Source organism: Lonchura striata, chromosome 4 (assembly GCF_046129695.1).
Source record: "Lonchura striata isolate bLonStr1 chromosome 4, bLonStr1.mat, whole genome shotgun sequence".
Taxonomy (NCBI): Eukaryota; Metazoa; Chordata; class Aves; order Passeriformes; family Estrildidae; genus Lonchura; species Lonchura striata.
In genome coordinates this window covers 28891191-28915557 of record NC_134606.1, presented here as the reverse complement: position 1 = coordinate 28915557, position 24367 = coordinate 28891191, and the positions used below count along the sequence as shown (strand labels likewise).

At 33.3% G+C, this 24367-nt stretch overlaps 1 protein-coding gene across 2 annotated transcripts in view; it reads right to left on the bottom strand.

The window, feature by feature from the left end:
- Nucleotides 1-440: 440 nt before the first annotated feature.
- Nucleotides 441-24367, bottom strand: part of TUSC3 (tumor suppressor candidate 3) — a 117087-nt gene continuing 93160 nt past the window's right edge. Inside the window, exons 7-10 of one of the 2 annotated variants that reach the window (XM_021534976.1) lie at nt 22104-22167; nt 10025-10099; nt 7170-7260; nt 441-726 (exon numbers count right to left, since the gene is read on the bottom strand). In XM_021534976.1, the coding sequence (XP_021390651.1) occupies nt 711-726; nt 7170-7260; nt 10025-10099; nt 22104-22167 (246 nt within the window). In that variant the 3' untranslated portion in view covers nt 441-710. The remainder of the gene's footprint in view (nt 727-7169; nt 7261-10024; nt 10100-22103; nt 22168-24367) is intronic. The other variant, XM_021535059.1, reaches the window with a different exon arrangement.

Below are 24367 nucleotides of genomic sequence, written 5' to 3'. Positions count from 1 at the left end.
CCACCCTCCAATTTTGTCACCGCAGACTCAGCTTAAAAGGATCTGAGTTCTGACAGATGTAAGCCTTCTTTCATTCAAGATTCCATAATGAATTCCATAATGAATTTCATCCTTTGGCATAAGACAGAGATGAACTTGTAATGCATGTATTTACACACTGCTGAGTCAGGAAAAGGACTCCAGGATGAAAATGTTGTAGAATAGAATTTTATGTTAATGGCTCAGCATGTCAGAGCTGATCAGAGACTCTATACAAATATTCTGTTACAAAGCAAAGTGAGGGTAGGGTGTAGTCATTAAATAATAGTTTCTACCAGGAAACTTAATACTAGCCAAAGAACTGTTCAAAAACACATCTCAAAACAAAGTTCAGGTGAAAAATCTCAGAAATACCCTTTGGATCCATGTAGTACAGTTAATAAGGAAGACTTAAACAGAAGCCCATTATACTGAAATTTATTTAAATTCTTGAGCACACTATATTCATAACATTTGAGCACTTTCCAATGAGATATTTACTCTATGTTTCTATAAATGATGCATTCATTGCATAAAACTGCATTCAATTCTCTATCACCATACTATATAAATTATCACAAAAACAGATGAACCAACAAAAGATTCTTGAATACATGTAACATTGGTGGGCTGAAAATAGCAGTTATAGCTTATCTTCATGGTAAGCAGCTCTAAATGAATCTCGCTTGAATTCATTTAATTAAGAAGCTGAAAAGAAAGAAAACATGATTAAATGCTGAAAAATGCATATAAAACACAGCACCAAAATGATTTGAAAAGAATAATAAACAAGGGCTTCAAAACATTAATTTGAAAAGTCATTTGACATTTGTGTAATAATCTCTTAAGTTTTTATATTCAATTTAGTAATTATTAAGCAAGCATGAAAGTTATTAAATAAAACATAAGTGATTGAAACTTAAATTTGCCTATTAAAAAATTAAAAAGAAAAACACTTTTCAAACATCTGTTCTCTTTAATCAAGTTCTGCATCTGCTCTTACTACTTGAAGAGAGAAATCTCTCCCAAGGGATGTTTCAGGTTTATTTAAAACCATCTTCATTTACTGCTGAACTGGCCCCAGAGTTGGGAGAGTATAGAGCAATTGACAAGGTTCTGTAGGGTTGCTGACTCTTAAATTCTTAGTATTTTAATAAATTAAGAAGTTTACAATGATATTGCTATTTTACACCTGGAAGGAAATTTTTTATTTCTAAAATGTAGATATACGTCACACCTTTCTAAGTACTTTAGCAAGTCCTATGGACTGGGAAGTGGGAACCCAGAGAGACAGAGACTTGTGCATGACTATGGACTAACTGTACAAACACACAGGCATGGAACTACTAAATGGAAGTACTGCCTCTAGCTTTGCCTGGTAGGTCTTCCAACTCCTAGATATGCAGTGTGCACTAGCATACATGTAGTAATCTCACCAGTTATTCCATTCATGGCATTAATTAATTAATCATTACAAAACATAAATACAAGTGTCACACGCTTAAAAGACTATCAGTATTAAGATGTTCAGTGCTACAAAAATCTGACAAGATCATTAAGCAAGACATACAAAGCAAGGCAAAACAGCAACTCTCTGGGTCCTGGAGGGTGAAGGGATTAATGATAAGGAAAAGCTGGCGAGAGCAACATGGAGAGATGAACTGCAGAGGGCTGAAGGGGGAAGTAAGAGAATGCTGAGCACATGTGACTAAAAACATAACCCAATTTTAGAACAGATGTGTAAGACCATGTATAGAAAAGGATCTGAGAGGAGAAGAGAGAGGACTAATAGTAAAAAAGTTTGGAGAGAAGAGTGGGAAGGGCTGAAGATTTCTTAAGCCTAGCATTGATAGGCTAAAGAGGTGTAAAAGACTCAATGTAACAGCAAAGAAATACAAATACAGCAGTTGGGTCCACACATCTCGAATTCAGATCTCCCATTTTTTAAAGGATTAGAAATCAGTACTGATGTTGACACTTCCCTTAGAGAAGAATATGGAGATTTGTGGCTTTTCATGAATTCAGCAATGTTTAGATGAACAGAGGGAGACTGCTGTGTTGCATTTCCACAGGCAGCTTCTTTCTTGAACAATATACTGTTTAGCCACATTAATAGTAGTAGTATAGAAAATATTAAATGCAAAAGCTTTGTTTTGACATCTGTATATTATTGTTTTTCTGTCTTTTAAAGTAATCCTGATTCTTGCTGTTTTAAAGAAAGTAGCCAATTTTGCTGGGTACTATAGATCAAATTGTGAATCCTGGTATTTATCAGAAGTAGGTTTACCAATTCATAAACTTAAGGTAAATAAATTTAATTGTGCATGGAATATCTAAAAAGCTGCTAGTAGTATGCTCATGTTTATGAATAAATTTAATTTCATATGCCTTTAAATATAATTTGTTATGTGTATTAATATTTTTCTAGTATATTTCAAAGAAATAATGATTCTATTTACTTGCATTTAATTTCAATTTCAATATTATACAGGATTTCTTTACTGAAACTAATTTAACTACAGCACGGGTAGATGTGTATACAGTGAATGTGAGGATTTTTCAAGCTATGGAGCATCTTGCAATTTTTGTGTCCTGTTGCATTGACTGTCCTTCCCCAAGCAATAAATGAATACTTTATGTCTGAGTTAACATTTATGGGGTTTTGATGAAAATAAGATATCTCTTATCTATTACACTTTGCACAGCTTAGTTCCTTTTCTCTGCTAGCCAAAAAAGAATATGAATTTTTCTTCCATCAATACATAGTTCAGAAGGCTGATTATTTTTTATGTTTTAATTAAAAAAAAATCACATTAATCTTGTAAATAATACTGAAATATAATGGCTATGAAGGATAATTGGATAATGAAACATTCAACTGCCAGTCAAGTTCTAAAAAATTCAAAAGTTACTTAACAAAAAATTATGAAAATGTAGAATTTTCAGGTGTTTATTTCATTTAAATTGAGATTAAAACAGCAAATGATAAAATGTAGGCTTGAAAGAACAATTTAAAGTGTTGTGAGTATTGAAGCTGTGCTAGAAGTTTCTTTCAGAAAACAAAGCTGAAAAAACAATCTAGAGCAGTTAAGTTGCAGCCAAAGCTAAAAAAAGAAAAAAACAATAATTTTTTTTTATATCTGTAAAGCGTGGATAAAACTTTTCTCTGTGTCCTCTTGAAGCAATGAAACAAATATTTACATGCCTAAAATTCCCAATAACACAATATTGTGCTTATGTTCTTAGTACTGCTGTCATTCTTTTTCCTATTCTGTATACTTTTTGGGGTGAAACTGCCTAAGGTGTTGTTTCCAGAGAGCCAAGCTCTTTCCTGACTTGCAAAGTCAACTTAGAGCTCATGGTTTTGACTTACAGTGAAGAATAGTCTCTGTGCCACTCCTATATGTATGAGTTGACAGATAAAATTCTGTGTTGATATAATGGCATTTTATTGCTAGGTCACTGAGTATCTGATATCTAACATGTCATTTATTCACTTTAAATACTAGGGTGAAAAGACTTGCTAAAAACATTGTCTAAGATATATCAACACACTTGTCTTATCCAGAAAGAATTATAAAGAGAAAATGCTCAACGGTATAAAATAAAATTATTACATAATCTTTCATTAGTCAATGATATCAATTAAAGTGAAAGTTTTAGCAAAATGAAAAATTTAATCTCGTTCCCATAAAAAAGGTAGATTAATACAGCCATGAAGAAGTCCTGCCATGGCAAAAATGGCTATAGCAGAGAGATTTGCTGCATGTGAGCTCATCCATCATGACTGGGTTTGCTTAGTGAGTAACCTTCATGATGACCCCCACTTTGCATTACTGTTCCCATTTCAATGCCATACTGTGTAAGAGTATTTTACCAGCATATTAATTAAACAATTTTTTGCCCAACCCTAGCCTTCAAGAAGAAAATCCTGTGAAAGAAAGAATCAAATCAGAATTGGAAATGTCTGAAGTGGATTGAAAGGAGTCTGTCAAAATTACTTTCGCTTCCTATATACATGCTCTCTAAAGAGCACCTTATAGACCCCATTAGAAAAAGAAATAATGGTGTTTCTCCAGTTTATGTTTTTCCACCTCTGTTTTGATTTGTCTTCGCTACATGGAGGTCACTGCAGAAAGAGGATGCACAGCAGGTTGTGTTACTGTTTACTTACCATTGCATGATGTTTTACAAAGGACTGACTCGGTTTTTCAATGCCAGAGAAAGGAAACAATTTTGGACATTTGAATTTTTTTAAGTAGGATAGTGAAGTTGATGCTTGAGGTCATGCATATAGCATTAAAGCAATTTCAGTTTTCTTTAACTGTTGCTTTAGGCAGGCCAACATAATGTCACTTTTTTCCTGACAGATCATTAGTATTCATTGTTGTTAGTATTGTTAAAGGCAAAGTTTTACTAGCCTGAGGACAATTCATCACATAAAGACTGATAGTTTCAAGGTGAAATCTACAACCAGTGAAAGGAAAAGGATAGACATATTTCACATCTTAAGATATATCTGCACTGGGATCAATTGATGAGGCGTGGAAGTGGAACATCTTAAGGAATTCAGACAAAGATTAATGCATTTTAGCATATATGACAAGTTAAAATGCAGGATACTAAATTAAAAGGGGAAAGAGAAAATAACAGAGTTTATATACTTGGTCTGCCTTAGTGTTTTGCATGTTCATTAGAATCTGTAAGAACTATCAACAAAAAACAAAGAAGTTTCTCCAAAAAATGCTACAGGATTGTGAAGAAGATGACACATTAAGACCACTAAGTGTCAAAGAATCAACAGTATGTTTATTTAAAATACCACAAAACTGGGTCAGAGCTACCCAAGAGAACAACAGAAACATGAAAGATTTAACACTGCAAAGGACCCACTAAGCAAATTACACATTTGTGAAACTAGTCAATTAAATTTGGTAATAGCAGAGCAAAAAGATCAACTCCAGTGATGGTTTCCAACAATTCTGCATTGAGTGAGGATTTAAGATTAAATGATTAATTTATTACCATGAAAACTTGGAACCACCTAGGACAGACCAACTAAGCCCAAAAGACCTTGCTTAATCGTGCAGAAGAAGTAACATTATTAAAAAACTCCAACAAAATCACATAACACTTAGCTAGCTATTAAATATTTCCTATGTATTTAGGAATGCACACTGTTCATCTCTTTATGAATTTACTTGATTTGTAAGTTGTGGTATTAAGTCTACTTAGCTCCTTAAGACAGAATCTGGTTTATGGATCTATTAATTTCTTCACAGTAACAACATGATGTGGCATGACTTTATTTTATCAGGATTGTGATGAATTATCTTTTTTCATTGTCCTGGATTTATTTCATTTTTAACCAGCTTTAGCATAGTAACAGGTATGCTTACTTTTGATATGCATCACCTATCAAACCACATTTTTAAAAATTAACCTCTTAATAGAATTCTGCCCCCTAAACCCAAATCTTGCTGTCCTTTATGCTTAGCTTGGATAATAAAAGAGAAGTATGAAATCTACATAGAATCTACACAGAATCTAGGGGAATGTTCTGCTAGACACTCCCATTAAAAAATATCTGATATTTCAATAAATTCTAGATTAATTGTGGGGAGAATAAAATTTAAAAATCCATTCCACATAGTATTTACAGCAAACAGATTAGCAAGAAAAGAGGGAAAAAGCCCTACATTATTTAAATTAAGATTCCCAAAGCTTATAATGCCTTATACTACAAGATATACTAGGTGATTCAGTTTGCACTAACACCAATGGTATCATGTTGGCAGGCAAACACACAGAGCATACTAAAGCTCACAATGCTGTTCAGCACCAGACATTCTAGGTATCAGACCAAAAACCCCCATTGCAAACATTCACAAAAGCAATGCAAGGTTTGGCACAGATATATAAGCATGATAATTAATAGATGATGATATGAAGATTCCTAAGATGAACTAAAAATGAAACTAGTACAACTGTCAGGTTCTCTTTAGTAACTGATAAATTTCAGGGCAAGGAACACGCCACCACCACTGCCTTCTCCATTTAATAAACTTGTTATGAGGAGATGGAAGGGAGCTTACACCATGGGTTGCCATTCTTTGGAAATGCTCCTCAAGTGAGCTTTCAGCTGCAGATAAAGCTCGTAAGTCCTGCTTCTTTAATGTTTAAGACTTAAGGAGTTAATGGAAGGTAAGAAAAGCTCACAGTTAATAAAACTGGATCCTGCCTTTCACCTCAAATCATTCAAGCTGGAAGTAATCTCCAGAGAGGATGCTGAGAAGCAGGACATTCAATCCCAAATGGCAGTATGATGCTACTGGGCCCTTTCCAGACCTCTTTGCTCAGCAGAAATTACTAAAAAGCAGCAAGAGTTTCCTTGTCTTCAGTATTGTGTTATTAAATAATAAAACTAATCTGAAGTAACCTAATGTCAATTAAACAGCATAAAGAGACCAAGCTCTGTAAAAATGAAAATAGTTCTGAAGTCTTAGAGCAAAAACTAGTAGAAAAAATTTCATATTATAGCTGAAATGTTACATCTAAGTTGGATTTGCAAGGCTGAATCCTTTTTAGTGGCATATAACAAAGAATACAAAACTGGATGTTTTGTATTAGTACTAGCTGTATTAATCATGTGGCCTAATCAGAGAAATCTACTTTTTCACCTGTCAGAAAAATTGCAATTGTTTAACTGACACGTGTATGTATAATTTAGAAAAACTATAATCCTTTCTCTCCTCCATGGTGTGGCTGACAAAAGAAAAGGGTATATTTAGTGAAGTCAAATCTTAGCACTGTATGGTGCTTATTTGTTTTGTGCCCTGTCTTTTGTACATCTTAGTTATACAAAAATAAATACCTAATAGAGCCTTACAAACTAAAGCATGTTTTCCTTTTGCATTTTTCAGAGGGCACTGTGTATGTCATGCATCTGTGCTCAAACCCTTTTAACTGGTCTGCTTCAACAGCTGCATTCCAGCCCTTTTTGGTTTGCTTAAATTAATCACCATTCTTCTGTTTTTACCACCTTCCATTGACTTCAGTGGTAAAGATTAAAGATTGTTTAGCTGAAAGCAATTCTTAAACTTCTACAAAGCTATTACAGTCCATAGGATGAGAATTTAAGGACAGATTACCTGTATGGGTAGCCATGGTATTTGGAGCGAAATATCGACAGCAGGAAGCTGAAGAAAAAGACCACAAGACCAAGGCCTACCAGACATATTACTGGAAAGAAAACAACTTTGTTTATTTGCACATAAAAGATTTAAAACTGCAATCTCCACAAAGAATATTATTTACATCAATCATTTACAGAGAATTTTGGCACAGTTAAATACAAAATGTTACTGCCTTGACTACTGAAGCCCACTATCTTCTGACAGGATTTCAAACAGATATGGAAATAACATTTATGGTTATTAGGAAAAAATAACCTGTCAGGGTAAATGTATTTTCAAGAAAAAAGCAGAAATTTAAAAGTCAAATGTATGTGGATGCAAACATCTTACTGCTGATAATGGATTTAATAATCCATTAAATTATATATATCAAATAATGTCATTTCAGGTATTTGCTTGTTCTTTTTGAAAAAAAAAAAAATACATTTAGAAAAGCAATTTAGTCAAGTTCCTTTGACTAATGGAATCATGTTGTTTCTAGCCAACCATCTATGTCTGAAGTAGCAGTAAAGGCAGCTTAGTAACTACTTTATCTAGTTACTAATGGTTAAAAATTTCACTGTTCTAAGTTCCAAGGCTGGCAGCTAAATCACTTTTTACTCTTAGCTCAGTAGCAATATAAATCTTCAGGCTTTGAAGGTAAAAACAATGATGCAGATCTTCTGACACCATCCAGGTGAAAGTGCTTTGCATCTTTTCAGGCAAAAAATTAACTAACAAAATAAATGCTTAAATTAGCAAACAAAATTTTGAACATCTGTTGTCATCCTGTGGAATAATAGCATAAAACCTTCTTGATTGTAATAGCCCACTCTATTGCAAGTAAATAAATTTTTTAAAAAGGGGGACATGTTACAAACTGATATGCAGCTCATCTACATTAGATAACACTTTGATTCCAGTGAGCTACTTTGATTTTAAAAACTCTTCTTCTTATACTATTCCTACTTTAGCCAACTCTTTGCTATTTAATTGCAATATTCATGCTTCAAAAGTGTGCTGCCTTTGAGTGAAGGATGAGAAAACATGAAGCTAAGGAAATTGACAATGATGCATTTTTTCATTAAAACTGACCATGTGGAAAGTGACACATGTCAACTGGAATATAAAATTTCTACAGTTATTTTGAGAAAGCTAGCCAGGTACAATCCTAATAAACATACTTCATTATAAAGAAATCACCACTCACAAATATGATTTCCAAGCATGGATGAATAAATTGGAAGCATGAACGGTGCAAGGCAGATACACAGACAGCATTCACATAATGGCCACAAAGAACAAAGAGCCTGAATTTTTACTGCAGTCCACTGATATTTCACTGTGTCTGTGTTCACAGGCCCAGATCTATGATAATATTCCAATTAAAGTTAGTTCACTGTATCCTTTTGATACCTTGTGAAGGCTGACCTAGAACAGAAGCTAGACAGAGCCAAAGAATAAAGTTGGTATTTATTAGAAGGCCTCAATGGATACAACTTGGGCAGTACAAGAGCCCAGCCAGGGCTACACCCAAGATGAACACAAAATGGTCACAAAATGGACTACCATTCACAGGGTCTCTCACTTTTATAAATCCTGGTCCATTCGCATATTGGAGTTAATTGTCCAATTATAGCTTTAGGTTTTAAGTCCCATCCTTATTGTTTTTCTCTCTTCATCTCACCATTGTTTATGCTCTTGGACCTAAAATTTGGATTGGTTGTTCTTGGTCCCAGGCTAGAAAAGGAATTGTTTTGTCTACCTACTCTGTGAAGAGATCTTACCATCCCTTAATATGAAGCTCAGAACTATACACTAAAGCAGCACAAAATCTGAAAAATATAAAAGCTAAAACCTAAGGCATCACTTTGATACCATTGTTAAAGCTAGTTATTGTAGAAGATATTCAGAATTAATGACAGATCTACAGCTTGCTGAAGGAGATCCTCAAATCACTATAGATTAGAGATTTCTTTGGCCTTGCAACCACCTATTATGAAGAGTTCTAGAATGCTATTAAAGAAAATAGTTGACCAGCTCAATCTGCAATACTGTGTGTTACAAGGAAGCTAAAGAACTGACCTCAAAAGAAAGAGGAGGCAGTGTAGGAAATCTGGTACGTTTCAAAGACCTTCAGTGGCTTATATGAGAAAAATAAGTTAGGGGATATAAAAGATGCAAAGGCAGATGGGCATCTTTGTTTCAACCTATGTCATACTCAGTAAAACCTTGTTTGACATAACAATGAGGAAGTTTGATTCTGGATGAAATACTTTCATATTGTGTGTTTATGTGATTCATTGACAAAAAAATCTCACAAATACTCTTGAGTAACAAAAAAAATCAGAAAAACATTAAAAATTGCACTTCAAGCTAAATACCTTTAGACATTACAGATTACATATGTTCTGTATTACAGAACTACTGCTGAGTTTCCACCTTCCTCTGGAGACATGATACTGGCAAGAGTACCAAATAAAATAATTTTCACACACTTTTGGATGGAATAATCTTAAAACAATGTTTTAAACTCTTGTTCTTTGAAATCACTGACTTCTGACATAATTCAAGAGCCAAAAAGCATTTATACAATGTAGCGTCAAGCTGTACCTTGGCTGAGAATGCTTAAAGTATTTTTTACTGTTTCTACTTCATGTGAATGCAGTTTTATTGACAGAATTTTTATGCTCTCCTCTTTTCCAAACAACTAAAGGTAAACATTGGTTTAAGTTAGAGACCATCTGAAAACTTAATCAGATATTCACTTGTACTTTGACAAGTGTCTTCTAATTGTCTAAGCATTTCCTTAGCTATAAAGTACAACTTACTTCTCCTTTTTCCAACATCACCTTTGGAGGTAGCAGCTTCATTCAAGAGTACCATTCCCATGGTGATAGCAGCATCTGAATCACCATTGTCAAGGAAAGCAGCAGATGTGTGGATACCTCAGAAAGTCACAAAGGCACATCTATGAACTACAGCTTTCAGGTTCATAAAATGAAATAAGGTACTTATTACTTAAAAACTACATATCACAATCTGTACTGTGCCGACACACCTGTGGCAAAAAGGCATAGAATCTTTCTTTGTGCATTCTGGATTTAAAAAAAATGAAAGAAGGTTCAAGAAGCTTTAAAGGACAAGTCATCAAATAGGACACAAATTTTGGACAGTTATGGAAATAGCCATTCCCAAATATTTTAAAATATTCTGTATATTGGTAGCAAAAGATTTTTAAAAACAAAACCTGTAAGATCCAGAAATCATTCACTGCAATTGCACACAATTCACCGGTTATTTGACACAAACTGAAGCAGCTGGACTGGTTTATCTTCCTCTGCATTTATATAAGACATTAACTCCCTCTTTAGTGTCATATTGCTTAACAGTTTAGCAGAGAAACATCTCAGAGGCAAAGTCCTCAGTCACTTTCAGTGTTTTGTTGTCTCATTATAAGTGTTACAAATGTGAACAAGTACATAACGATAAAACAATTTCACTAATCTAGCAAGCTTTTAAGCCATTCTCCTAATTGTTTATTTCAAACCATATGAACAAAAAGGAACAGTTACTACTGTGCATAACATCTGTTCTGAAGCAGAGGCAAGCCTGAATGCTACTCTAAAGGGGTGAATCATGAGAACAGTAAGTTACAATAATAATAAACACGAACTTCAACACCTTTTTATAGATGGTCAAATCATGTAGTTTTCAACATTACTTAACCCAGGGCATGATGACTACAGACTTCAAGAATAAGATGTTATTATTTATGCACACTATTCAAGAAGATACTTCAAATGTGCTAGATTCATCAGTAATATCTGCATATTGTAACATTACACTTGCACTAATTTTAATATATTAGTATTTTGCATCTAAGGAATGTTCAAAATAAGACCAAAATATTCAAAGACATCTGAAATTTTCAATGTAAAATTTTAATTAAGCTGAACTTGAGCAAAAGGATTTAGAGCTGTCAGTGCTAACACAATCACACTTCCTAAGAGATGAGCAGCCTGATTCAGGTTTAACTTCCAAATTTTATAAACACTGAGAAAACTGAGAAAAGTCAAAGGAAGAATAAAAAGATTTTAAAAAGTAAACATCAATGGTGAAAGATGGCAGAGGCAAACAGGCAACATGAAGGAGATATAATTTTTAACATCAACTCTCTGATGCAGACATCTACCTACAGTCCTAAATTAAGCCACAATTAAAATCATGCTAGTAGCTCAAATTAAATTCCTCACACATGTACAAGCTGTAAGATATAGAGCCACTCTATGAATAATTGGTTATGTTCAAGTCTTCCAAAAGCTTATGACTGCACTTGAAAAAACACTAAAAAAAAAAAAAAAAAAAAAAAAGGCAAAATATTGTGAAAAAAATTTAACTTGGAATCCATGATACAAAAATTGCTTTCTAAAAGTTTCATTTGTTAAGATTCAGATTCACGAGCATATGAGACTGGGAATCTCCTGTTCTACTGCTCTGCTCCCAGCAGGGAAAATGAATTGGGGAGAATGTAAAGAGAATAATTCAATTCAATTTTCAATGTTACAAAAACATAAATTAACTGAGGCAGTTGTCACAAAAAGGGCTGAGAAAAAAAATTTCCATATGTATTTCTACCCTATTCAAAAAAACCCCTAAGGTAGCATTACCTAATAACTTTATTTTACCAATTCCTAACTTAGACTTATAGTACTGCTTTTCTCATGAGTTTAACAGTCACAGGAAAAAACCCCACAGTCCCAAGATGTAAAGGTAACTCACCAGGTCTTCTTGGGAAAGTACTGCTTTTTGCAAAGGTTGTGAAATGCCTTGTAAATGTTTTTTGTTTTGTTGTTTTGGTTTTTTTTTTCTTGATTATCTCATGCAGTATCGGTACATAATGTGTTTCTTAGCTATTTCTCTTACCTGGCTGCTTTTGAGAAACAAACCAACCAACCACACACTAGAAAGCCATTTGGGAGACATTCCTTCTGTAACACAGTTCTTATTTTCTTAGCAGACCATGAGTTTAATTCACTTTTCTTACCATCAGGAACAACAACCTCACAAAAGTAAGTTGTCTGCTCTGCAACTGAGAATTATAGGTCTGCAACCACATGAATTGTGCTGGGGGTTTCTCCCCCCCCCCTCTCTTTTGGAGCTTCACATCATTACCCCTGAAGCTTCCCTCACACTACCACTATTTTCGCCTCAGTAGTTGTTTCCAACTTTAATCAACATTGCTGAGCTTTCAGCCTCATTGGCTGCCTTTTACCTTCAATGATATCAGCTTCATATCTGCACTGTAACACTGCATGGTACTTGCCTCAGGTCCCTGTTGCTAAAATAAAAATTCAACCTGAGTTGTCATTTTGATACAATAATTAGCTTTTTACCACAGAACATATAGCTTGTTTCACTATTTTTCACTCATTTCTAACATTCTATGTTATGCCTTTACAATGTCTTGATATTATACAACATAAAGCAACAGTCCCAGCTCTGAAAATAATCTTTTACAGTATTGCAATTCTCTAATAAAATTTTAGCAAGTGGGTTACTTGAACAGTTTTTTATCTGTAAAAAATGATGCATTATTTTCCAATTCCTCTTTAGCTGCCTCACTATGCAGTATGAAACTATTTTGAAAAGATGAGAGGAATGTGGCACTCATATAAGCCATGGAAAGAAAATGTTTTCTGATAAATTTCTTCTTCTATTGAATTTTTTTGTGTAAATCCTGTTATATACCTTTTCAAATTATAACACTTTTAAATATGAAACTTCCGCTTTTCCTTTTCTCACCTGATACATGTTTTCATAAAAAATGAAAACATATTATTTATATAGGGCTTTTGAAAAGGTTTTGAATTTTGATATAGTAATAACAACAGTTTTAAAGCAGAATAAAAAATATATTAATAATAAAAATTTATAAGCTTATACAGAAAATGATCAGTAGTAACAGAATAAAATATTCAGCCCTGAAAAAAATCAAGACGTATGACCAAAAATAGGGAAAAAAACAGACCCCAAATCCAAAACAATACAGAACAAAAAATATTGGATCAATAAAACCTAAAATTATAGATAGCCTACAAAATGAAACTAATTGCATGTACATTTGGGATACTTATAATTAGCATACTTAAAGAGAAAATTTAATCACAGAATGCCCAAAAGAAACAAAATCTGACCATTCCAAAATTTATTAATGTAATACACAATTCATATCTTTATGTCACAAATTTATTCCTAATTAGTAGTAAGTGAGGAATGAAAGAAGGAGAGAAAATAGCTTGACTAACATTTGGTTACTTTTGTGAAAAAAGTTTGGTGGTCTCATTAATATTCAGTTGTTTTTCTGCCAAGGGTGCAAAATCTGTCATTAGCATTACAAACATAAAGAAACAACTACCTTTAAAATGCAGATCACGCAGTTGCTTAATAATGCATGAGGAAGAAAAACTAGAGAACAAAATATTCACCCACTTGAGTCTGTGCTCAGTTTACTGTTACCTAAAATGGGGATAGATTATCATGCAATCTTTAAAAATTGCTAGTTCAATTTGTCAGACATGGAACAAATAAAAGCACATACTTTTTTTTAAGGAGTAATATGATCAACAGAAAGATCTATGGAGGTGTCATCTTCTCTCTTTTTTTTTTTTTTTCCCTTTTTATTTTTTTTCTTTTTTGATTTTATTTTTTGGTTGGTTTGGGTTTTTTTTTTGCCAGAGGGTGATGATTTGAACATGAGAAATTGAGAAATGCTTTGCTGGTCTCTTACAAGAGGGCATATTATGCTGATAGAGATATTTATTTTAACCTTTTCCTACTGAGACTTAAACTTCTATGTTTAAGATGACAACTCCTGTATATTTAATCTCACTGAAAAAGGATGATTTCTAAATCAGAAGTTGAAAAAGTGGAGAACACTCTGAAAATTATTTATCTGAATATGGATTTATGGATGAACACACAATCAAGCTGTATTTAGGTATTTTTATATGGCCAGGAATCCAGTTGTAATAATACTAACAACAACCCTGAACATACTTTCTGTTTAAAACCCTCTGGCTTCATCTTAACTGAATAGTTTTTCAGTAATTTTAGGAAGTATCACACAAGTCTTGGCACTCAATTAATTCTACTCAACTCCTTGAAATATGCATGTCACAACAGTGAAGTAGCTCAAAGTTTGCATTTCTACCACTGAAGTGCCAACTACACTATACTATTTTCCTTTTTGATGCTTTTTAATAATTTTAACAGAGTCAGAGAATAGAGTTCACACCAATATAGAATTTCCTATAGTGAAAAAGTTTATTATTAATTTCATTGGTTTCCATTTCAATTTATGAATCTGTCTCTCTAATCCACAGACAATCTGATGGAATCATTGCTCTTGTGGTGCTTTTACACAGCTCAGAATGGAAAGGCCATATAAAAGCATCAGAAGAAGAAAAAGACTCGGGAATCTGTTTTAATTCAGCTGCAAAATGGAGCATAGAGATTCCTGATTAAGTGTGTGTTAAATCACTAATCAAACATTCAGAGTTTTTCAGCCTGATTTACATCCTAATTATTCACATTTAGGATCAGCTAAAACTAACACTAAGGAAATTAATTTTACATTTATTATTTATTACCTTTTTGGTTGTATAGATTACATCTAATGACATTTCAGGTTTAGTCCTGTCCATCTTCCAAATGTCTATACTGTGGTTTGCCCGATAGTAACATTTTTTTAGCTTTGCTTATGTTTTGTAATCAGTTTCTCTGAATTTTAAAATATATATTTTAAAGAAATATTCAAATCACAAAAGTATAAACACCTCTAGAACAGGTAGATGCATAACAGTACTTTACTTTCTTTAATGTTAAGCATACCAGAGAAACAAATAAATTAGGGGATTTCTTAACAGTTTAATTTAACTTTTAAATGCAGACACATTTTCTAAAACAAACTTCATTTGAGCTATTTTTAAGTATTTATGAGGCTATATAAATTTCTCTCACTATTCTAACGATATTACATCCCCCTTATTTTCAAACACTTTATTTCAAACACTAGACCTAGTATATCTCATCTGTTAGCACACATTTGATACTTGCATACAGACACAATCACTCTTGCTTTCTCTAAAACCCTATAAATATTTTTTGAGAATACCACATATTCTTTTCCACACCACAAGTCATCATCAATGGGAATCCAGGCTGTCATTTTACTCTCCATCATTCCTAGGATCTAGGCAATATAATTTATTTCGCTGCATGCGCTTGAGGCCTACTCCATTAGTAAAAAGTATATGTGGATCCAAAAGGTAAAAATTGAACTTTGGACTAGATTTCTACATCTTTTAGCCATTCAAGCAGATGTGTTCCTTAACCATTAAAATATTCATTAAAATAATTAACTGAAGCCTAAAAAAACCCTTAAAAATGTCTTCAGCCTGTAATCAGTGAATGCCTCTTGTTGTGTGGATTAGTAGTCAGCTATTTGTGAAAGGCAAATAAAAATGGGCCAATTGCCAGAGCAGCTGACAGCTAAATTAGCTTTGCAGGGATCTACTTTTCTATTGGAAAATTTAAATCAGAAACTGAAAATGGCTGAAAATCACTGAAATTCAGAGTTGGTAAATTCATTCAGAGGACACACATCATATGTGAAGGTCGTTCACCAATTCCAGAGTACTGCAATTAGCTGATGAAAGATTATGAATGATGTTCCATGTTGTGTTAACAAATGTTCAACTGTAAATTTAATGACTTTTCTAAAGGGTGATATTATGAATTGCTTTAAGGTCAAGCAGTAGGAGACTTAGGTAACAAAGCTATCTTGATTTTTCTAACTATGGTCTCCTTATGCTTCATTACATTTAGAAGGAATCAGACAGCTTCCCCCCTCCCTTTCAGATTCTTATGCTCAGTGACTCTGACATACATAAAGTCATTTATTTACATTCTTCCTGTGGAAAAATTTCCTCATACCACAGTGGCACAAAATATACTTACTTTAAATTGCCTCTGTACGGCAGGAAATCTCTTTGATAACAGGTGCCATTTTAATGCTACCAAAAAAAGCATTCTCCCCTTTCAATCAATATCTCCTATCTACCTATGCAGGTGTCCCATTAAACTTTGCCATGGAAATTCAAATTAGGAAACTGAAAAGACATTTCCATTTTTACTTAGGTTAATGTGTTCAATCAGCATCAATGCTAAATTTAACAGTAATAATGAGAAAACATACCAGGTTAATTATAACTGCTAATTCCTATAATAATGGTTTAGGTTTATTTCCTGTATAGGAGATAAAACAAATATATACATAAATAGTTTGCTTAGTAACTGAAACTCCTTTGATAATGAAAATATTTACTTTTAAATTTACTCCTTAAAGTAAGGATCCACTGTTACTACAAAAGGGAAAAAACTATGACATATCATATTCAAAGCAGTTTTGTTTCTCCAGGGAATTACATAAAAACTTGATGAAAATTAATTAGAAATACTGAGTAGTGTCTACAAAAAGAAGGAATAAAAGAATTTAAGAAATCTTTTAAATTCAACACAGCTTATCCAACATTATTATTCCTTATCTTTCTTGCTGTATCTTGACACCCAGAGCAATATTTACAGCCGAACACTGCACACTTCAATGCGTTTTTGGATATAACAGCCATATACACTATCTGTATTCAACTGTAATTAATCAGTAATACTGATTGGGCAGTTTACTGCATGTAATTTCTCTTAGGCAATGGCAGCTCTTCATTCCAAAGTTATCCCTCTTTCACCTTTATGTCTTCTTAATAACTCAAGCAACACTACTTCAATACCCATGTCTTTAGTTTCTCTTTCTTGTCTCTCCAAGAATATCAAATTACTCAGCATTTAAAAAAAATTTATTAATACCTGATCATTTCTGCTGACTCCTCTTATCTATGACCCAATTTCTGTCAGAATAGGGTTGCAAGAATAGACACCACAAGTGTGGAGCATCTTCTGCATGGAAAAAGATAATTTTTCAACTTGAAAAAAGAAAAGAGAAGTACATTTGGCGAACTCCATAAAGCTACAAATAGAAGGGAAAAAAAGAGAGAGAACAGACTACTTCCTATGACTTATATAATGAAGTCACACAGTACATTTACTGTGCAAATTATAGGCTAAAAAAATCCTAAAGGAATAAATTCCGCATACTATATGATTTTACACTGAAAATTTATTGCTATAGAATACTATCCTACAATTAACTAAAAAAAAGGATTAAAAGGAAGTAAGAAGTTATTAACTGATGGCTAGAATCTATAATATTCTTTATAGTCAAACTGGCTCAAAAGTCCCTGAATCATTTATTCTGTTCGGTAATTTTGTTTTGCACAATTTTTCTCTATGTTCTTAAAAGTAATTGCTGCACTAATACATTTCGTTGCAAACTGATGATAACTTGAGAAACTTTAAACTTTAAACAAGAGAACTTGCTAAACTTCATTGCTAAATGAAAATGTGCTCTTTTTGCATGGTAGAATTGGGTATCTAGCACACAATTAGACTGCCTTACCAGGATTGTGACTGTGAACTAAGTTATTGCCCTGTGTAAACTATGTAGCCCTAGGATCCTTACAGATAGTCGAACCCTTCACAAGCAAAACCTTGAATTACAGACTGCATAATGTTTAGCACGTTCACATCTCCATATATGTTACTGCTTTTATAGAATTTATCATAATAAAATTCACTTAAAAAAATCTATTCCATGCTCTTATTTAAATGCTTTCTTTTTGTCATCTGCCATATTTATTCCACAGCAGTTATACTTCTATTTATATAATGACTTTTTGATAAATTTGGTACTTCAACAGAAAGTCTCTATACTGAAATAATTCTATAACCCCTTCCAAGGTATTAAGTGTGTAAATTGAACCCAGTTGCTTGAAGCACTGATTATAATGATGATGTGAGGATATATATTACATAACATTTCCTTCTCAATTGCATATGATAACAAGGTTTTGTTGTTTCTGGGGAGGATGTAAAAATTGGCCATTTTCAAAGAAAGCTGAAAGCAGACTGAAAAGACTGGCATATTTTTACAGATATAGCCTCAAACTGAATTTATACCTAACTCTTATTCCATATTACTTTTTTCTGGAAATAATGATAAAAATATTTTCTTATTAAATTTTTTTTTAACCTATTGATTTATGGTGAACAATGTTGTATAATGTGGCATAAATAAAAGCAAACTAAAAAATGCACAACCTTTTGTTTTATTTCTAGGCAATAAAAATCTAAAACATAATGGATCACATACTTCTATTCCATAGAGTGTTCTCTTCATTTTTTAATGAAACCTTCACTAAAGCTCTTCCACCAATTCTATAAGGCTGGCAAAAAAAAATCCAAAGGGAAGCCAAATTTCATGCCAGACAAGACTGTAATTCATACCAGAATGCACCGTGAACTCTAGGTTGGAAGGTTCAGACTGCATGAAAAACAGCTTCACATATGAAAGTGGAGATTACGTGATCTCCATCCTTAAGTTTTGAAAAAATTGCACCAGACAAGACCAAGAAAGCAAGCGCCAGTGTTAGGGATAATCCTTCATTAACAGGATGACTGAAGTATATAGTCTTCCAAGATCCCTTTCAACCAATGCTTTTAAGATTTCCATAATTATTTCCTGAAGTTAACTTTCCAATACAAGAGAAAGGGGAGCCAAAGAACAAAACTGAGTAAGTGTCATCTTGTCAGCATAACACAAACTGCTCAAAGTAATAGCCTGGAAGTCACAGAAGTGCATAATATACAAGCACCATGACATCTTGCAAGTCTTTTCCAACCTTAATGATTCTTGGATATCCAACCATGTCTTTTCACTGTTCTCTGCTACATGTTCATGAAGACATGCAGTTGATGAAGTTCATGAAGAACTGCAGCCCACTAGAAAGGATCACATTGGAGAAGTTCATGGAGAACTTTCTCCATAGAAGGAAGCAAGGGAAGAGTGTGATGAGTCCTCATCCTGAGGAAGAAAGAGAGGCTAAGACAATTGTGATAACTGGACACAACTTCCATCACTACTGTGGGAGACCAGGTAGATAAATCAGGAGTAAAGTTAAGCCTAGGAGGAAGGGACGGGTGGGGTGAAAGTTGTTTTAAGATTTTTTTTATTTCTCATTACCTTTCTCTGATTTGATTGGTAGTAACTTCAATTAATTTCCCTCAGTCTCTCCCTGTCCTTATCATGACCCATGAGCATTTTGCTACATTTTCTCTCCCCTGATCAGCTGAAGAGTGACTGAGTAGCTCTGGCAGGCCCCTGTCCAGCCAGGGTCAGCCCACCCCTAGTGCCAGTGAAATTCAACCCTGTTACCAGTCCTTGACGAGCACACTGTACGTGTACATCTACCTGGTATGTAATCAGTAACTTTGTAGAGATTTTACTGAATTTAATTTTGCCTTATAAAATGACTTAAACTGAGTATCTGATATCTTCACATGTCCTTCTTACCCAAGTCCTAATTATGTAGGTACAGCATGGAAAATCAGATCTGTATACAGAAATCATCTAGCAGATGGGGTAGAATCACTATCTAAAACAAAATACAGAAATTCAAAGGGAATTCATATTTTTTTCATCTGAGGTATTAAAAATTCACTTTATAGAGAAATACGACATTGCATTTCAACATCTAGTGAGAAGTGACAAGCTTATTACTACAAAGTAAAAAGAAGCAACCAAATGAAAGATGTACATTACTGGAATAGTAATATCCTGTTTTAAAATTCAATGCATCTTTCAAAGGATAAAATGAATCAGGCATATTTTTTTCCTATATCCCATATTTTCTATCAACATTTTCTGAATAAAAAAGTAATGAAGAAGAAATTGAGCAGCTCAAAATTACTAGCAATATTGAAAGAATAAAAGAATAGTAATTTTCATGAGTAACTGTTAAACTCTGTCAAGATTTTGTGCGAAAGATTTCATTGTAAAATTTGTGTGTGACCAAAATATCATATCAACATATTGAGCCATTAAATGAAACCTTAGAGAATTGTTTCTGCAAGTGGCAATGAACAACATCACTGAAAGGATTCTTTCAGACAGCTGCATTAATTTAGCTAGCCAACTTCCTGGTTTAAAGATGGTATCTGCCAACAAAAATATATCACTTTCATGCCTGAGTCAGAGAAAACATGTCATCAATAAAATTTTTATTTTTAATATTTTCTGGTTTGGGGGTCTACTTTTCTCATTCTCAAGCAGTCAATGGGATTATTTTAGATAACAGGTTTGTTTAAATTGTGGCAGTTCATGAAAAGCAGAAAACCGTGAAATCATAAATTGCAACTCTACAAGGGAAAGCATAAAGATGATACCAGTAAAATGCATACTCTATCTAATAAACAAGAAACTTTTCATATGTCTCTGTGTACTTTTAAAAAAATGCAGCATTTAAAGCAATTATCACTGAATTTTGACGTGGCAGTTTTCAGGTGGAAACTCTGTAGCCCCTCTGGGTAACCTGCTTGCACGTCTGTGCACCCTTACAAGTAAGAAGCATCTTTTTATCTTCAGACTGATTTTCCTGGTTTTCAATTTTAGTCCACTGCTTCTTGTCCCGTCAAAGGGCACTACTGAGAAAGTCTGTCTCCTTCCTCTTCATGTGCTCTCCCTGGTAGTCTTCTCTAAATTAAACTGTTCCAGCTCCCTCTACCTTTTCTCACAGGATAATCCCCTAATCATCTTTGTGGTTCTTTGCTGTACTCCCTCAATTAAGCCTGCAACATTCCTGTATGAGAGATCCAGAACCGGAAATAGCATTCCAGTCCAATTGCAAATATTATATTTGCTCTACAAAATATGATCAGAACTTTGAAATTAAATTAATAATGGCTATTTATTAGGCATATAAGGTTTCACAGGTAGCAAAATGGATGCCAGGCAAATGAATGTAATGAAGGTGTTGTCTTTGGATAGGAAATGCCAAAAATGAAGGTACACAGGGAAGTTAGAGGAAGGGCAGGTTCTAAGGCAACATAACTTCCAAGAGAATAAAAGAGTAGCCATGATCATAAAACTTGGATCCATCTATTACTGCAGATTGGAAATATTATTTTCTTTGCTTGTTTCCCTTAGAGAAAGGTATTTGTAATGGAGCTACTGAACTTTAAAAATGGTTAATGGTGATTAGACTTTTCATTCAATGAAGAAAGATGGTAAGAATCAGGGGTTAAAATTCCCAGAGAGAATAGAAGTCTTTCTTACAGTTTATTAAAACTTTCACAAAAAATACCAAACCCCAGCCCCACCCCCACCCCAAAAACCCAACTTAATTTTCTCTGACTCATTAAGACTGAAAGAGCAAAAGTAGGTCTCAAAGTCTTTCTGTGAGGAGGTGATGTCAGAGCAAAACTGATTGAGTTATTTGGTTCAAGAAGTAGTAAGTAAACTGTTTGTATTAGGTGGGGGAAAAAAAATCCAAGGACTATTGGAGGGCAAATCATTTTCATGCATGCTTGGTAAATTACTGTATGCCTTTCTTGTAAGTAAAAAGAAATACATTTTTTTCATTGAAATTTTAATTATTATCAGAAAGATTTGCGTTTTGCCACTGAAAAGGTAACCCTGAAAAGAAAAAAAATTAAGAATAGTAACTAGGCACAAGACTAACAAAGGAGGTAACAAGGTGCACACAGGTGAAAAGCAATGCCAGTGTTACCTGGCAGTAAATGCAAACAACAATGAATATTTATTTCAACATATAATAAGTAAGCCAAAATACAATACCTGCTTAAATGTTCAATGATATTCACTGCCAGAGAAATTTTATTTAACAGCACACTGTACCTCATATTGGTTTTTAATATTTATCACCAGTTGAAGGATACTCAGCAGAAGAATTATATGTGACTCTGCCACAAACTGAGCCTGGCTGCTTCCATGTATGTAACTCTGTAAAATAAAAATGAAAAATATTAGTCTTTAAGAAATCCATTGAAAATGGCATGACCAGATATGTGAGAATAAAAAGAATAAAACCTGTTTTGCAGAAAAATGCAGGCAACAACAGCTAGAAATTAATAGCACAGTTTATGTATGTAGGTTTAGTAAAAAGGAATGTTAAAAATTTAGACGAAACACATATATAGAGTAAATGTAACAGGAAAGCATTATGCTGGGCTCTTTTTCACAATGCTGCTACTGTGGAATAAAGAACATGCATTTATTTGCTCAGGTGATACAATTTTTCAGAAAGGAGATGATAAAATCAAGGGCATGCTACAGCATGGTTTTTACAAAAGTGAAAACTGAAGCCTTTCTCAAACAAATCATTATACTTTAGTCTTTCTCAGATTGAGTGAAGTTTCTTCATACAAAGTCTATTTTTTCTTTCTCCAGTAGGTTACAATTGTGTTCATCAAAGTTCCTAATACATAAACCGTTTGATTTATATGGAAATATTGTAAAATAAATGCTGATACTAAAACTAAGTCTAACACAATCTATTGCTCTCTACCTAAAATAACTATTGTTAATGGGCTCCTTTTGTACATTTATTTTAAGAATCTGCAGTATATTAGTGAAAAGTTGTTAGTGTTTATTGTTAACTATCTATGACAGCAGTAAAGGAAGCAAAAATCTGAAGGGCTGACAACATGCACAAAATGAGGGAGATTCTCTGTCTTCCTCTCCTGTATTAATTACAAACACTGAGTACAGTTTGTCATAGCAAGCTATGTGAAATTAAATATATTCATTTTCTGAAAATGATATTTATATATATTATTCTTGGGCATAGATCAAATTTTCACCCTAAGTAAATGGAAAGAAAAACACTCACTAGTAAGGTAAAGAAACAGAAAACTTTTTGCCCTCAGTCTGAATGGAGGAGTTTATTTGTTTATTTAACTTACATGTGTTAATTCAGTTTGTTCTGAATAATTTTGACTTCGTAGCATCCTTGTCATGATTCAGAACTCAGATTTGAAATAATTGGATGCTTCAGCATACAAAGGAATGCTTTCACGCACACGAGTTAAAATCTGATAGATGCTGTGTCAGATCATGTCATTTATATTTACTCGGTAGGTTGTTATCTATTGTTTTCAAAATTCAATCACATTATGCTCATTCAAATAACCAATTCAAACCTAAACCAGGCAAGATCTTCATTTACCTAAAATTTCTATTTCTCTCTTTCTTTAACAAGATAAAAATCACTGATCTCATAAGAATAGCTCATTGAAATTTGACATGACAATGAGCCAAACTGTATTTCTTGATATTTTTTTGCATAGCTTCTTATAAATGTATAAGTGTATAAGGCTAAATAGACACCCACACACACACAGCTATATATACATGAACACATGTAAATAACAGAAAGGAAGGAAATAAGAATATTTCACATTAATAAAAATTAATGCCAAAGTTAAAATGCTTGATAGACTGTGCATTCTGATTCAGTTGTGACCATTGTCCTGTGAATAGTGACCTTCTGTCATTATTTTGACATTATATTTTTGAGTTTTTCTCCTAACAGGAATGAAGAATCACTTCCAAAAATTTTATGCTACTGCTTCTGATGACCAAAACCTGTTCCATGATGGGGAGGAATCACATTTTAAGTGCTGGTCTTAATTGACCCTCATAGTAACGTTATTTAAAAATATCACTCCAGCTTGTGTGAATTCTGGTTTCACTTGGGAATAAAAAAGAAAAAACTACAAATAATTTTATTAATGAAATAGGACAGTTTTATAACCATGTAGCTGTCAAACCTGTACAATAATGATTGTTTTAAAAACGCCAGTAAATATGCTCTCAACTCAGAAAATTTCAAACATGATTTTTCAGCTGCTATTCACACTTGAAAAAATTACTAAAATTTATCTTAAGAATCTTATATAAAAAAATTATCATCTAAGGATGATCAGAGTTTTCAGAAAACCCAGTTTGCAATACTGTCCATTATACTACTTATAATGCAAAGCTGAAACACCACAAAAAATACTAAATGCTTTAAAAATGAATTCGATTGTTATTGCTTTTAAAATCATATCCTGGTTTTAAAAAGAAGTATTAGAAGAAATTCTGATTTTAAAAACTTTATGGCAAGGTCTTGAATGCTACTGAAGTGGTATAGTGATTT